Source organism: Coregonus lavaretus, assembly GCF_964263955.1.
Source record: "Coregonus lavaretus genome assembly, chromosome: 13".
Classification (NCBI taxonomy): Eukaryota; Metazoa; Chordata; class Actinopteri; order Salmoniformes; family Salmonidae; genus Coregonus; species Coregonus lavaretus.
Genome location: NC_140000.1, coordinates 41,143,196 through 41,160,822, shown reverse-complemented (window position 1 = coordinate 41,160,822; position 17,627 = coordinate 41,143,196). Strand labels below are relative to the sequence as shown.

General features: G+C 44.9%; 1 protein-coding gene across 1 annotated transcript in view; it reads right to left on the bottom strand.

Annotated features, from left to right (window-relative positions):
• The window catches only part of LOC311139822 (metallophosphoesterase domain-containing protein 1-like), a gene marked incomplete at its 3' end in the record, with an annotated part of 221,082 nt that overhangs the window by 9,562 nt on the left and 193,893 nt on the right, over positions 1–17,627 (bottom strand). The window contains exon 4 of the mRNA XM_084174785.1: positions 12,667–12,896. Within this exon, the coding sequence (XP_084030911.1) occupies positions 12,667–12,896 (230 nt within the window). The remainder of the gene's footprint in view (positions 1–12,666; positions 12,897–17,627) is intronic.

The window sequence follows — 17,627 nt, the reverse complement described above, 5'->3', positions numbered from 1 at the left end:
TGCACGCACGCACGCTATGCATACATACACAAAGTGCATACACGCTCCAAATTCTGAAAGAAATATGAATACACACAAGACACCGAAACAGGGAAACTTTATCCGTAATGTTGACCCATGGGAAATCAAGCAATGCTGTTTTGCTGTCTCTCCTCCCATCTTTCCCTCTCTCAGCGCCTGTGTGTGTGTCTCTGTAGTGGTTTAATTGCAGGCGAGCGGTGAGCGCAGTAGGGGTCTAAGCACTGGGTGGGTGGAGGATTAGGTGACGGACTACCACCGAGCTCTCATCCACTAAACACCGTACAGTACACTCACTGAGTTACACCAGTCAATGTCTGGCCCCAGGGCTTACACAAACGCACTGACACACAAACCTGCACAACTCCCTCTGAGCTGATATACACATTTTGTTATACACAGACACACCCCTATACAGCAGTAGTCTCAGTGTCCAACCATCCTAGCGAAGCTGGAGCAGACCAAGGTGGCATCGCAAAGCCCATCTGTGACAGAGTGCAGGGACATCTGCCCACACACACACACACACACACCAAGCCTCATCAACAAAACAGTGATGGGTACAGAGACACTTGTCTTGTGTGAAGTCTGAAAGGCCTGGTTCTCTGGCCCAGCAGCAGTCAGCCTCACAGCTGTGCTCATTCACAGCTTTCACACTCATCATCAGCAGCAGCAGCACACAACCCAAGAACCCCCCACACCTTCAATGTTAGGTTTAAAGCCATAAATGTGTTCTTACAGGGTTTTCTAAAAGGAGAGCATCTATTCTGTCAGTAAAAATCTAATCTTTATTATTTAATAAACTAGCAGCAGCACACAACAATATTATACAGCTGTGAAGCTGCCTGTACATTTCCTCTTGAAAATCTACATTTCTTTGTCAAATCAAGCTGGTTTCATCCATTCCAACAGGGAGCCCCGTCAATGAAGTGCAGCTGCTGTCTAAACCAACCACTAACCCCCACCTCCCCCCCATAAATCCCAGAGCTCCCACCTGTGTTTGTCACATACCCCTCACCCGTCCCTCCCGCTCTTCCTCTCTCCCTCCATCTCTCTCTCCCTCTATTTCTCCCTCCTGTCCTCTCTCTCTTCCATGTCTACTCCTCCACTGTGCCATTCATTCTGCTTGTTTGGTGAAATGCTGAAACATCGTTCTCACCGCCCCGTGTCGATCACACATACACTCACATGCACAAACACTCTCTCACACACTCACAAACACACCTGGCAGAACTCAGTCTCCCTATAGACTGATTCCCACATTTAATCAAATGCAGGCAGACTTCCTCTAAAGGGGAACGATGAGGGATAGAGGGAGTGAGGAGAGGAGAGGAAAAAAGAGGGGGAACAGAAATATATTATATACTGTAGGGAGAAGGAGAGACGGATAGACAAAGACAAAAAAGAGAACGATGAATTAGAAATGGGGAAAAAGAGTGATACAGACGTACCACCAGACAGATAAAGAAAGAGAAATGACAGACAGACAGACAGACAGACAGAGAAATGGGGAAATGGGGAAATTGTGAGAGGTAAAGCGAGAGAGTGACAGAGAGGGACTCATGCGTAGGGTTAGTGACAGATGAATAGATGTGTCTCTTGTTCCTGCTCTCCTCTCTTCCTCTGTCACTCTCTTCCTCTGTCACTCTCTTCCTCTGTCACTCTCTTCCTCTGTCACTCTCTTCCCCTGTCTCTCCTGCCTGCTGCTGTTGCTCTGTAATCAAGTTGAATGTCAGAAAAGACAAATGCATCTCTGCCCTCCCTCGCTTTCCTCTCCTTCGTGCCTCTCCCCCTCCCTCTCTCTCTCTTTTTTTAGGAACAGTTAGAAAAGTAAGGATCAGCAGAAACTAGCCCAGTCAGAATCTCAGAGGAAACAGTGTTTGATCAGGGACTGAGCCTCTCACACACGTCTCTCCTATACCTGTGATATAGCTTACACAGCTTATGCTTCACTTATGATCTGTCAATTGTAAATCTGCACACACATCAAAACTACATCAGTGAAATGCATAAAAGTGGGACTTAGGAAAGTGTAAGGGTTGGGGTGAGGTGTGACCCAGGTGCGGTGCAGGATAGACAGTAGGCAGAGATGATGAAACAAGGATCTTTACTGGTGGTCCCGAAGCCAAAATACAAAATAACGGACTTATCACGATAAAAATAAGTCTCCAAAAACCGGCTGACAGCCAAAATACGAAACACTACTTAAGACTGAAACAAATAACGAAACAGGGAGAACACTTCAAGTACCTGTACATAGATCACCGATCAGACACTGAGTAGTACTGCTGGACATAGAGAAACTAGCAGAGAAAACTGAGCAAGGGAACACAGGGAAGTGAGGGAATAAATACACAGGTGAACCAGTAGGATGATGATTAGTCCTGACTGTGAGTGAGGAGGGGCCTAAGGTTGTCGGAGGATGACACCTAGTGGGTCTCTCTGGAACTGCGACCCCCTGCTGTAACAGGAAAGACTTCTAGTAGTTAAACATACACACCACTTTGCAGGAATTTAGGGCTACACAACAGAATATGGCATCTGGGTCATTCACTATCGTATTATCACTAATATTTCTGGGTCGTTCACTATCGTATTATAACTAATATTTCTGGGTCGTTCACTATCGTATTATCACTTATATTTCTGGGTCATTCACTATCGTATTATCACTAATATTTCTGGGTCATTCACTATCGTGTTATCACTAATATTTGTGGGTCATTCACTATCGTATTATCACTAATATTTCTGGGTCATTCACTATCGTATTATCACTAATATTTCTGGGTCATTCACTATCGTATTATCACTAATATTTCTGGGTCGTTCACTATTGTATTATAACTAATATTTCTGGGTCGTTCACTATCGTATTATCACTAATATTTCTGGGTCATTCACTATCGTATTATCACTAATATTTCTGGGTCATTCATTATCGTGTTATCACTAATATTTCTGGGTCATTCACTATCGTATTATCACTAATATTTCTGGGTCATTCACTATCGTATTATCACTAATATTTCTGGGTCGTTCACTATCGTATTATCACTAATATGTCTGGTGTTTTACATCACACCATATATCAGCAAGTGGAGCTCTGAAACTAAATCAGGCTAAAAGCATTTCTTACTGTATTAACCTGAGAGAATGAGGAGGAAGGAACACTTTTATTGACAATGTTTCAGCAATTTACGGCCCTTTTTCAAAATAAGAATTTATAAGTTACAACACAGTTGCCGATACAATCTCAAGCAAAATGCAGTAAACATAATTATATCACCCTCTCTACCTAATCAATAGACTCCTCACAAGGTTAGAATATTAAGACATGTAGTCACACTATGACATGTCTGTCATGGATCCCTATGAAAATACAATGTCAGGAACAGAGTTACTGTGCATAGTCATGAAATGCTCTGTGAGTTTCTCCAGATTCTGTAGCTAACTACCCCGAACAAAGACCCCACTCCTCTCTCCCCCTCTCTCCCCTCCCTCTCTTCCCCTATCCCTGGCTGGGTAGTGCGAGATACTGAGAGATGACAAATCTGCTGGGTCCTGCCAGACGACTTCATGCCCAGCGATAATGAGCTCCCGTCGGATGCTGCTCTCACAGGATGCACAGAGACACGTTACACTAATGTTGCACTAACGTTGCTGCTAGGGTGGGGGATTTACATTTACATTTTAGTCATTTAGCAGACGCTCTTATCCAGAGCGACTTACAGTTATTGAATACATATATATTATTATTTTTTATACTGGCCCCCCGTGGGAATCGAACCCACAACCCTGGCGTTGCAAACACCATGCTCTATCAACTGAGCTACATCCCTGCCGGCCATTCCCTCCCCTACCCTGGACGACGCTGGGTCAATTGTGCGCCGCCCATGAGTCTCCCGGTCGCGGCCGGCTGCGACAGAGCCTGGATTCGAACCAGGATCTCTAGTGGCACAGTTAGCACTGCGATGCAGTGCCTTAGACCACTGCGCCACTCAGGACACTTCCACATTTCATGTGGAAGTCCACATGCCACCACCTATGTCTTCTCCCAATGTGGATACACTTGACAGAAAGAGAGAAACAGAGAAAGGAAGGAGAGAATGAGAGAAGAAGAGAAACATGAAAAAAATAGAGATTGATGGACAAACAGACAGACAGGAAGATTGGCAGACAAAGAGGGTTGGAGGGAGGAGGAGGGCCAAGAAAGAAAGAGGGGAGTGGGCAGAGTGAGGAACAGAATATACCCAAATATGCCAGCAAGGTTCTCCTTAAAGATTTGTCTGTGCGATGACCTACCTAATGCTTAAAGTAGTGATCTTGTTTCAAGCCAGCACTTATGATGTAAAAGCCACGAGTTGACCTACCATTTTGTTAACACTGATCTGGGTCAACATAAGGTCCAATGCACAGTAATCTGAATTTCCCCCTCCACTTTGAAGTAATCTGCAGGTTGAGTAGATGATCTGACATCTTTCTCCTGTGTCCATACCTGCCCATACACCTATCATCCAGGGTCTAGGCTGAATCCATTCAAAACACACCTCTATAGAGTGTCACAGGCAGACAACAGGTCTTTGCCGTATTTTGACTGCTGCTTGCCTGCTTGTCTCATTTCCACAGTTCCCTAATAACAGCCCTAATAACAGCGCTAACCCTGTTAGCAGAGAACATAATGAATTCCCATTTAAATAGCATTTAGAAGCGCTAGGGAAGCACATTTGTCCCTTCCTGTTCTAAATAATGGCCAATTACCATGGAGGAAGAGGTGGCTTCACAGAGGAGGAGAGACAGTTGAGACGACAGTGGGGGAGACGGGGAAAGAGTGGAGAGATGGGGGATATGGGGGAGGGGCTTTCCTTTTGAATTGGTGGCAGATCTCAATGTGATGCGTATCTTTTTTTTTTCTTCTGATTCTGCAGAGGGGGGAGGGTTGAAATAGGGAAGGAGCGGAGAGAAGAGATAGGGAGAGAGGGGAAGAGAAAAAGGGGGATGAGGCAAAAAGTGAGAGGAAGAGGGAAAGAGAGGGAAAGAGAGAGAGTGACAGAGAGGGACTAGCATGTGTCTAAGCTCTGTTTGTCTTGGAGGGATAATGTGCGTTAGCTACATCCACTAAAGTCTAATTCTGTCCATAAAAGCTGTTGGACTTTTGTTCCCCCCTCCTTCAGACTGATAGTTGCCTTGGCAACCGTGGCATATCTTCCCTTTCTCAAACAGATGTCCCATTTAGTTGGAAATTAGAATGTGTAAAAACCCACGAGACACAAATTATTTCAAAGTTTTCCGGTGGACAGAGGGAGCGAGAAGAAAAGGAAAGAAAGGAAAATAAAAAAAGAGAGCCACTCTACTGTTACCTCCCTCCCTCCCTCCCTCCCTCCCTCCCTCCCTCCCTCCCTCCCATCCACCAGTCTCCTGTGCATAAGGAAACACACTGATTCGTCGAAGATGGAGGATGGTGGGAAGGTGGAGGGTGGGGTGAAAATATGGCGGGTGGGGGTGAAGAGGGACCCCTGTTCTGAACCAGTGCTGGGCATCATGGCATCACTCGTGCCAGCACAGCAGAAGGGGAGGGTCTGATATGGAGGACAGAGACACCCTAAGGGGGATAAAATCCCCCCCCCCCCCACCCACCACAGACACACACTCACAGCATCATACAACCCCACTCACACCCCTGATCCCTTTTGGATGAGCATTCCTGGTCCTCTAGACTGGTTCTGACTATGTGGTCTAATTGTGGTCAACAAGGACAGTGACCAGTGACTGCTCACTGCCTGACCCGACTGAGACCGCAAGGGAGAAACTATACGCTGAGAACAACACTATATCTGTGTGTGTGTGTGTGTGTGTGTGTGTGTGTGTGTGTGTGTGTGTGTGTGTGAGCAAGAAAGAGAGGAGAAGAGGGAGAACATAGGGACAGAATCACTTTAATTCAGATTTTATATGAAGCCCACATGCCTTGGAGAGGGGAAGCATGTGTGTGTAACCAAGGAGAATGGCCTTCAGCACCAGACACACACACACACACACACCTTCCTCTTGAGGCCATTTAACAGGTAATTTAAAGAGAAATCCCTACAGGGAAACGACACACTAAACGTCCTCTCCTCCCTCATTCATTCTCTCTCTCCCTCCCTTCATAACGCCTCACCATAACATTGTGTTTACTCACCTACAGGGACAGAGACTGACAGCACTTAGAGAAAGAGAACAAGAGAATGGAGGAAAGAGATTAAAGAACAAAGAGAATCCACGGAGGAGGGAAAATGACAAGTGTTGAAGTAGGCAGTTTTCTCCCTTTTTCCCTCCAGATCTTAAGTGGACGTTTATTACTACTCAGTGTTCATCATAGGCTACCTCACTGTCCCACTTGGGGAATACACCTCAACCCCTGGAAACAGGGGATGTGGAGGAACGAGAGAGAGATAAGAAAAGAGGAGGGAGAGAGAAGGAGGGGTAGAGCACAGGGCTCCAGGGTTTTGGGACAGTCTCTGAGCACATCAGATGTTAATTTAGTGAGGCCTCTGGTGAGCAGCCCTAGAAAAGCAACACCCACAACGAGACAAGTCTCTCTCTCTCTCTCTTTTCTTGTGGCAACAGGTCACACATCTTGCTGCTGTGATGGCACACTGTGGTATTTCACACAGTAGATAAGGGAGTTTATCAAAATTGGGTTTGTTTTCGAATTCTTTGTGGATCTGTGTAATCTGAGGGAAATATGTGTCTCTAATATGGTCATACATTTGGCAGGAGGTTAGGAAGTGCAGCTCAGTTTCCACCTCATTTTGTGGGTCAGTCACAGCGGTCAGGTATTCTGCCACTGTGTACTCTCTGTTTTAGCATTCTAGTTTGCTCTGTTTTTTTGTTAATTCTTTCCAATGTGTCAAGTAATTCTCTTTTTGTTTTCTCATGATTTGGTTGGGTCTAATTGTGTTGCTGTCCTGGTTCTCTGTGGGGTCTGTTTGTGTTTGTGAACAGAGCCCTAGGACCAGCTTGCTTAGGGAACTCTTCTCCAGGTTCATCACTCTGTAGGTGATGGCTTTGTTATGGAAGGTTTGGGAATCGCTTCCTTTTACGTGGTTATAGAATTTATAGGCTCTTTCTGGATTTGGATAATTAGCGGGTATCGGCCTAATTCTGCAATGCATCCATTATTTTGAGTTTTTCGTTGTACACAGGGGATATCTTTGCAGAATTCTCTCTCTCTCTCTCTCTCTCTCTATGTTATATCCTATAAAAGTAAGAGATGTTCAGCAGTAACAGCTAGAACTTTCAGACAAACTCCAAAGAGTTTCTACATGATCATTAGAGCCATGATATAAAAACTCATTTCATATTCTGTCACGCTCTCCCTCTTTCTTGCACCCCCACTCTCCACCCCTCCTCTCAGTCTTTACATCAAAACACCTGTTAATTAAAAACAGAGAGAAAGAGGGGAGAGAAAGAGGAAGAGAGAAGTTTTCAAACAGGGGGAGCAGGTATTCTGTCCCTCACCATGAATCAGAGAGAGGAGAGGGGGAGGAAGAGGAGGAGGAAGAGGAGAAGACTCTCTTCATCTCTTTAGTTTTTCTGATGAGCTTTCTTAATTGGGCCACTATAGAAAGAAGTCAAATCCTAAATAATTAAAAAATCTAATTAAGGAGTCTTTTGCATCTCCGTGCTTAATTATTCCGTGCGGAGAGCAGTGGGGAGCGATACTTTTCTCCCGTTTTCATTTAAGAAAGAAAAAAGGGTCTTTCCTCTCCTCTCCTCATCCCCCATCAATAAACAGCTCCTGATTTCTCTCCTCTGTCCTCCCCCTCTCTCTCTCCCATCGCTCTTCAGATGTGTGTGTGTGGTGTGTGTGTGTGTGTATGTGGTATGTGTTTGTGTGCCGTCCTCCGAGACTGTCATTATGAACACTTAGAGAGAGTTAGTTCACGCCACAGAGAGGGCCGCTATAGGGCCTCTGTTACTCTCTCCATCCCCCTCTTCTCCATCTCGCTTTACTTTCTCTTCCCCTTTCTCTCGCTCCATTCTCCATTCCTGCCTCTCAATCTCTGCATCTCTCTTTCTTTACAGCGTTCTCTTACTTTCTCTCGTTCCCTCTCCTTTTTATTTTCTTGTCTTTCCAATCTCCCTTCTATATCTCTCTCTCAGTGGTGTTCCAATCTCCCTACTATATATCTCTCTCTCAGTGGTGTTCCAATCTCCCTACTATATCTCTCTCTCAGTGGTGTTCCAATCTCCCTACTATATCTCTCTCTCAGTGGTGTTCCAATCTCCCTACTATATCTCTCTCTCAGTGGTGTTCCAATCTCCCTACTATATCTCTCTCTCAGTGGTGTTCCAATCTCCCTACTATATCTCTCTCTCAGTGGTGTTCCAATCTCCCTACTATATCTCTCTCTCAGTGGTGTTCCAATCTCCCTTCTATATCTCTCTCTCAGTGGTGTTCCAATCTCCCTTCTATATCTCTCTCTCAGTGGTGTTCCAATCTCCCTACTATATCTCTCTCAGTGGTGTTCCAATCTCCCTTCTATATCTCTCTCTCAGTGGTGTTCCAATCTCCCTACTATATCTCTCTCTCAGTGGTGTTCCAATCTCCCTTCTATATCTCTCTCTCAGTGGTGTTCCAATCTCCCTACTATATCTCTCTCTCATTGGTGTTCCAATCTCCCTTCTATATCTCTCTCTCAGTGGTGTTCCAATCTCCCTACTATATCTCTCTCTCAGTGGTGTTCCAATCTCCCTACTATATCTCTCTCCCAGTGGTGTTCCAATCTCCCTTCTATATCTCTCTCTCAGTGGTGTTCCAATCTCCCTACTATATCTCTCTCTCAGTGGTGTTCCAATCTCCCTTCTATATCTCTCTCTCAGTGGTGTTCCAATCTCCCTACTATATCTCTCTCTCAGTGGTGTTCCAATCTCCCTTCTATATCTCTCTCTCAGTGGTGTTCCAATCTCCCTACTATATATCTCTCTCAGTGGTGTTCCAATCTCCCTACTACAGTGGGGAGAACAAGTATTTGATACACTGCCGATTTTGCAGGTTTTCCTACTTACAAAGCATGTAGTGGTCTGTAATTTTTATCATAGGTACACTTCAACTGTGAGAGATGGAATCTAAAACAAAAATCAAGAAAATCACATTGTATGATTTTTTAATAATTAATTTGCATTTTATTGCATGACATAAGTATTTGATACATCAGTTGAAGTGTACCTATGATAATAATTACAGACCTCTACATGCTTTGTAAGTAGGAAAACCTGCAAAATCGGCAGTGTATCAAATACTTGTTCTCCCCACTGTATATCTCTCTCTCAGTGGTGTTCCAATCTCCCTACTATATCTCTCTCTCAGTGGAGTTCCAATCTCCCTACTATATCTCTCTCTCAGTGGAGTTCCAATCTCCCTACTATATCTCTCTCTCTCAGTGGTGTTCCAATCTCCCTACTATATCTCTGTCTCATTGGTGTTCCAATCTCCCTACTATATCTTTCTCTCATTGGTGTTCCAATCTCCCTACTATATCTTTCTCTAAGTGGTGTTCCAATCTCCCTACTATATCTTTCTCTAAGTGGTGTTCCAATCTCCCTACTATATCTTTCTCTCATTGGTGTTCCAATCTCCCTACTATATATTTCTCTAAGTGGTGTTCCAATCTCCCTACTATATCTTTCTCTAAGTGGTGTTCCAATCTCCCTACTATATCTTTCTCTAAGTGGTGTTCCAATCTCCCTACTATATCTTTCTCTCATTGGTGTTCCAATCTCCCTACTATATCTTTCTCTCAGTGGTGTTCCAATCTCCCTGCTATATATCTCTCTCAGTGGAGTTCCAATCTCCCTACTATATATCTCTCTCTCAGTGGTGTTCCAATCTCCCTACTATATCTCTCTCTCATTAGTGTTCCATTCTCCCTACTATATCTTTCTCTCAGTGGTGTTCCAATCTCCCTACTATACATCTCTCTCAGTGATGTTCCAATCTCCCTACTATCTCTCTCTCATTGGTGTTCCAATCTCCCTGCTGAGTCCAAAAGAAGCGCAAAGCTAAATTAAATGGCTCAAGAGAAAAACAGTGAAGTGAGAGCGAAATAATGTGAGGATATCTGTGGAACTTACACTAAAGCTGTAGAAAGAACATGTTTAACTACAAGGTGATCATTCATTGTTCAGTCCATGAGCAAGGTGAGGACAACACAGTCGTGTTGAATTGAATCATTGGTGTGGAGACCACCACTTAATCACAATGAAATTAATTGTTTAAGGGATTGGTTTACAATGATTTGAATCTGGCCCACACAGTCTCTGCTAATCATTTAAACAGGCTACATCAATTATAGTTCACTTCTTGGATACCAGCAGGGCATGCACACACAAACACACACACACACACACACAACAGTGTTATGATCTCCTTAATTAGCCATGTGATTAGCTACATTGGAAGTCTGCAGTGAAGCGAGGAGCTCTCGCTCCCCCGTGTAAAACAAAACATGTGTGCCGAGACCTCATATACTCCGACACACACACAAAGCTGTAGACTACACTATGACTAATGCTGCCACCTCTGCCCTCTCAGACACACTCAAAGGCCTAAAATCCCAAACACACACCGTGAACAGAGTTGAGCAGGTCTACATTAAAACTCTCCTCCACCCCTCACTCGTTCCACTTTCTCAACTTTACTCCTCCTTCTCCCCTTTTCCCTCGTTCCGCTGTGTCTTTCTCTGCCTCGTTTGGGCTTTGAGCTTTGAAAAGATGACTACTGTGGCTAATTCCCATGCCTCCCACGCTACTGTTAGACTATGGTTTGGAGCTCTTCCGTTCTGCCTCCATCACACTCTTACACACACACACACACACATATCTTCCGTTGTGCCTCCCCGTCCCTTTAGCTCCGAGACGCGGGGTGGCTTTGCGATACGCCCATGAAAAATGACTTGTAAACTTGCATTACACACACACACAACTGCTCCCCCATGCTGTCCTTTTGATTTCACATTTCAGAGAATGACAAATTGTTAGGATTTGGGTAGGATGCAGCATGCTCGGATCTAATTTTGGCTGGAGACTGGGGGGTAGGGATAGTGATTGTGGAGCTGTGTGTGTGTGTGTGTGTGTGTGTGTGTGTGTGTGTGTGTGTGTCGGAGACTTGGGACGGACAAGATAGCATCATGCTGCGAGCAACACGCCATCAGACCCCCGTGAGGAGAGAGGGATGGATGGAGGGATAGAAGAGAGAAGGAGTGATTGAAGGATGACAGAACAGAAGTAAAGATGGATGGAGGGATGGGAGAAGGAGAGGTATGGGCTTGGGGCATGGCTTTGTGGAATAGTAATGGCTGAGGGGATTGAGGGAGAAAAATTTAGGAAATGAGACAGGAAGTGGGAGAGATAAGGGGAAGAAGGGCGATAGAGGGAGGGTGAGAGCGGAACAGAGGGGAGAATGACTGTGCGGTTACAGTTAATTCAGGCGAGACGACTCGTCAGGGCAGGAGACACAGACCTACAGACAGACAAACAGACAGACAGACAGAGAGGCTTCTCTCCTCCCACCACCCCGAGGCTACAGTACAGGCCGGCCACGGGCCATAAAGCAGTGCCAGCCTGGCATCACCATGGAGACGGGACTGGAGAGGGTAAAGCAGGCGCTGTCCCACTGCTCCTTACAGAGATTAGAGAGAGAAAGAGACATCCTCGTTCCCCCGCGCTCCCACTGCCGAGCCAGCGACATGTGGAGCGCACGGACAGACAGGTGGATTGAGGGAGAGGGGGGGTGGGTGAGGAGAGGTAAAGAGATAGAGGGAGCAGACAGTGTGGAGAGGGGAACACACGGAGTCTCCAGCTGGAGTCCCTCTGTGCTGGAGGAACAGAGCCTCGGGCTGCTGCAACACACACACACACACACAGGCACCACACACACACACACAGGCACGCTAACACACACACACACACACACACACACATAATTTCATCTGCTTTCTGTAGCAGGCCTACTGCACTAGCCAAGCCCAGCCGGTGTTACTGAATTGAAGACGTGTACACCATTCTTCCTCTTACACCCTCTGTCTTCAGTTCTCTCCCACTGCGTTTCTCATTCACTCACTCTCTCGCTCTCCCCATCCCTCCGTCTTCATCTCTCTCTCTCCCTTCTCGCTCTTTCAACACACCTGAGGCATCACTCCATAGCGGCTATTCCTCTAACTCAAGGGACCCCAATATCTCAGCAAACCAATTACCTAGCACAGGGGGCCCCACACGCACACCCCTCCAGTGCCTACACACTACCTCTGGGGCCCCTCACCAAAAACACATACTGCATCATGGAGCATTGGTAAACCAGCACCACACACACACACACACACACACCACTGGAGAAACACAGGAACAGCATGGCACTGACCAGGGAGAGACAACAGGAGAGGAGAGAGGGAGGGAGGCAGGGAGAAAGAAACCATAGCTAGAGAGGTAGCCATGAAAAAAAAGGAGCATGGGAGGAAGTGTATGGAGGGGAGTGTGAGTGAATGACTGACAGGAAAGTAAGTGGAGAGGAAGGACAAAGTGGTTGTGAGAGAAGATTGATAGATAGAAATAGAGTAGATAAAGTAGCAGTGGTTTGCACTATTAGGTATACTGCAGTTACAGAGTCACCCACCAGGGGGAGCCGTAGATGCGGAAGCCGCGTACGGTGACCTCTGAGTCCTGCAGGTAGATACAGTTGGTGAGCAGGGACTGGACATTCTCGTAGTTCTCTGGCTTCAGCTTGGAGGCCGATGGGAAGTAGTAGAAGTCCTGCTTGATCAGGTCAGCCATGAACTCCTGGTCAAAGGTCAACTCATGGTTTCCCGCAATCACTATCTTTATGTCGTAGGGCAAGGTTCCTGGGAGGGAGAGGGGAGAAAGGAGAAATGGGACCATCAGTTCAAAAGTAGTCCACACCCATTCAACAAACTTCCACAGGTGCAACAGAGTACAGCAATCCAATGGAAAAATATAATTTAATTGAAATGTCTTTATTTTTGTTTCATCTGTCATGGGTCTTAGTAGCTCCGATACATCATTCTTAGTTGCAATAGTGTCAACAATCGTATTTGTTTTGTTCGTTCTCACAAAGACATCTCTCATCTGACAGTCACAGTTCTATTAATCACAGGTAACAAAAGGAATAGGAAAGTAAATATTTTACGCAACCTTCAATACAGTTATTTCATTATTTAGAATATAGTACTTTTTTTGATTTTAGGAATATAATACATAAAAGGATTTTAGGACTATAGTAAATAACAAACATATTCTATCTGAATAACTATTTTCCACATGAGCCATTGCTAGCGCATGTTTATCATAGAATGGACCCTTCATCCAAACTCAGTCAATAATGGTGTACTGTAACTCCTCCTCCTCCTCTTTAATTGGCTATTCAGAGATGGGCACAGTGGGGACAGTCCATCGATCCGTGCTGCCTGTCAAACACTGTGACAGGCCAACACACACATCTACATATCTCCTAATGTTTTCAAAGGATTTATGAAAAAACCTTGTGAAAACCCTGACAAATCTGGGGGTCTTCTTTGTCTACGAGATGTGAGATGCATCGCCGTTTGTCAGATAGCACGGTTGATGGAGACTTCAATCACTGTGCATTTTTGACAATTACTGCGAGAACAATGTGGCATGCTGTGTGTGTTTCGTGCCGCTGAAAAGGAGTAATTAAACTCAGCTTTAGCAGAGGCTGACAACTCAAGAGACGGCTCTGTCACAACAGCCAGTCAGAGAACAGTGACAGTATCCAGAGAGACAGAAGGGGGGGGGGGGGGAAAGAGGGTAAGAGAACATTTACATTTTACTCATTTAGCAGACGCTCTTATCCAGAGCAACTTACAGTTAGTGAGTGCATACATTATTTTTTTTCATACTGGCCCCCCGTGGGAATCGAACCCACAACCCTGGCGTTGCAAACGCCATGCTCTACCAACTGAGCTACATCCCTGCCGGACCTTGATTTTTTTGTTTCCTTTCTTATAGAAATAACTAAATAACCTAAACCATAAGAATGATCTTACAATATGATCTCTTCACCTGAAAACAAAGGCCAGTTTACATACTGGCATGATTTAACAGCAAAAAAGATGTGGCCTACTGTACACATCACAAAGGGTCATAACTCGCTTGTAATAATCATAGAATTAGAATGATTATTTTTCTATGGTTACAATAAATGGTCACAATGTGTAACCATAGAAATAGTGGAATGTGTACCATTCCAAGTGTTCCACTTTTCAGAGAAATAGCACAATGCCTTTAGTATCTATCGTCATCCTTTACTGGACAGACAACCCAAGTGCCATTTCCAGCCAAGAAAAAAGAAATCCTGAAAAAAGTTCACTCTTCATAACAGAGACATTTTCAGAAGATGGATAGTGGCGACTGTCGACCGTACCTCGCCTGGGACTGGGAAGCCTATCTTGAGGAGCGGAATATGATCCTAAAACATATGTCCACCCCTGAGAAGATCACTCTGCCTCAACTAAGACAGTGGCTGATTAGCTGTGGAGGACCAGGTCTCTTAAAGAGGTATGAGGATCTGAAATCCAGGAAAGATTGTTACCATTCTGGAGTAACATCAGAGGTCAAACGTCAAGGCCTCCATGGAGATAAGCCCAAGGAGCAAGAGAAGCCCAAGGAGCAAGAGAACCTCAAGGAGTAACAGAAGCCCCCTAAGGCCCCAGAGTGGACTCTAGAGGGGTTCCCAAACACCAACATGGACTGGCCGGTATTCACACTTCCACTCAAGAGAGAAGTGGCATCCTTCAAAAAGATCGAAGTTCAGCATGAGAACCCAACCCTCTGCATCATCCAGCTGACCCTGAAAAAGGTGTTCAGGGACACATGGCATTTTGCAGCGGGGAAGAACCATCTCACAGATCTACATAACGGCATGGTTGGCTCCATCTCACAGATGTAGACAAATTGTCAGCTCCATGAGGAATGATGTAGATGCCTATCAGAGGAGCAGGGTCTTCTTGTTCATATTCCAACATGGTAGTTTGGCAGGTTTGGCATGGAACACCGGCTCAGTTTTGTAAAAGAAGTGACGGAAGAGATCAGAAGGGAGAGTACTCATGGACTTTCCTTTAAAGAAGAACTTGGGTCCAGACACCTTCTTGAGGCTTTGAGACACCAAGACCTGTAGTCAGAGGACTATGTTAGGAGCTTCAGTCCATCTGATTAGTTAAAGAAAGGGATATTTAATATTCATCATCACAAGCACCACCCCAACATCAACATACAGTGAGGGAAAAAAGTATTTGATCCCCTGCTGATTTTGTACGTTTGCCCACTGACAAAGACATGATCAGTCTATAATTTTAATGGTAGGTTTATTTGAACAGTGAGAGACAGAATAACAACAAAAAAATCCAGAAAAATGCATGTCAAAAATGTTATAAATTGATTTGCATTTTAATGAGGGAAATAAGTATTTCACCCCTCTGCAAAACATGACTTAGTCCTTGGTGGCAAAACCCTTGTTGGCAATCACAGAGGTCAGACATTTCTTGCAATTGGCCACCAGGTTTGCACACATCTCAGGAGGGATTTTGTTCCACTCCTCTTTGCAGATCTTCTCCAAGTCATTAAGGTTTCGAGGCTGACGTTTGGCAACTCGAACCTTCAGCTCCCTCCACAGATTTTCTATGGGATTAAGGTCTGGAGACTGGCTAGGCCACTCCAGGACCTTAATGTGCTTCTTCTTGAGCCACTCCTTTGTTGCCTTGGCCGTGTGTTTTGGGTCATTGTCATGCTGGAATACCCATCCATGACCCATTTTCAATGCCCTGGCTGAGGGAAGGAGGTTCTCACCCAAGATTTGACGGTACATGGCCCCGTCCATCGTCCCTTTAATGCGGTGAAGTTATCCTGTCCCCTTAGCAGAAAAACACCCCCAAAGTATAATGTTTCCACCTCCATGTTTGACGGTGGGGATGGTGTTCTTGGGGTCATAGGCAGCATTCCTCCTCCTCCAAACACGGCGAGTTGAGTTGATGGCAAAGAGCTCGATTTTGGTCTCATCTGACCACAACACTTTCACCCAGTTCTCCTCTGAATCATTCAGATGTTCATTGGCAAACTTCAGACGGGCCTGTACATGTGCTTTTTTGAGCAGGGGGACCTTGCAGGCGCTGCAGGATTTCAGTCCTTCACGGCGTAGTGTGTTACCAATTGTTTTCTTGGTGACTATGGTCCCAGCTGCCTTGAGATCATTGACAAGATCCTCCCGTGTAGTTCTGGGCTGATTCCTCACTGTTCTCATGATCATTTCAACTCCACGAGGTGAGATCTTGCATGGAGCCCCAGGCCGAAGGAGATTGACAGGTCTTTTGTGTTTCTTCCATTTTCGAATAATCGCACCAACTGTTGTCACCTTCTCATCAAGCTGCTTGGCGATGGTCTTGTAGCCCATTCCAGCCTTGTGTAGGTCTACAATCTTGTCCCTGACATCCTTGGAGAGCTCTTTGGTCTTGGCCATGGTGGAGAGTTTGGAATCTGATTGATTGATTGCTTCTGTGGACAGGTGTCTTTTATACAGGTAACAAGCTGAGATTAGGGGCACTCCCTTTAAGAGTGTGCTCCTAATCTCAGCTCGTTACCTGTATAAAAGACACCTGGGAGCCAGAAATCTTTCTGATTGAGAGGGGGTCAAATACTTATTTCCCTCATTAAAATGCAAATCAATTCATAACATTTTCGACATGCGTTTTTCTGGATTTTTTTGTTGTTATTCTGTCTCTCACTGTTCAAATAAACCTACCACTAAAATTATAGACTGATCATGTCTTTGTCAGTGGGCAAACATACAAAATCAGCAGGGGATCAAATACTTTTTTCCCCTCACTGTATGTGAAAATGGCATGTTTCTATGTTTTGTGGAAAAAAAGAGAGGAAGATAAGTGTTTCCAATTACATCTTCGGTGTGCATCGTGTGATTTTAACCAATTATGAGTAGGCATTGCCTACTAATTGCCTACTAATTGGTTGATGATGTCATTGGAAACACTTATCTTCCTTCATCTTTTTTTTTTACAAGAAAACGTGCCATTTTCACATATGTTGATGTTGGGGTGGTGCTGGAGATGATGAATATTGAAAATTACCTTTAAAGAAGATAAGGCTGCAGATATACTTGGAGCAAGGACAAGAGCAGAAGTTGGAACTCCCAGAACACTACAAGCCTGATGTCCCATTTGCAGATGATCAGACAGAGGCTGTCAAAAAGCCCAGGTTAAAGAGGTGGGGGATTCGGCGGTTCTTCACAGCAGTGGCCAAAGCGTTTAATTGCACCCCTGTGGCCAAGGACTAGTTAACGACTCTGAGACAACACATTGAGTGTCATAATTTCCTATTTGTCCTACTTCCATTCACATTTCCTCTCCCACCTTTTCATGAAACTTTTGAAATTAAGGACCTCTTAACAAAAACCACTGACTCATAGTTTGTCAGTATATCAATTCAATTATGTTGGTTACCCTAGGTAGGATGTAACTGGATAAAATCCATCAAATACGTTCACTGGCCCTCAGTTAGGAGTGGAGTTAGGTTGACTGGAGTGAAGC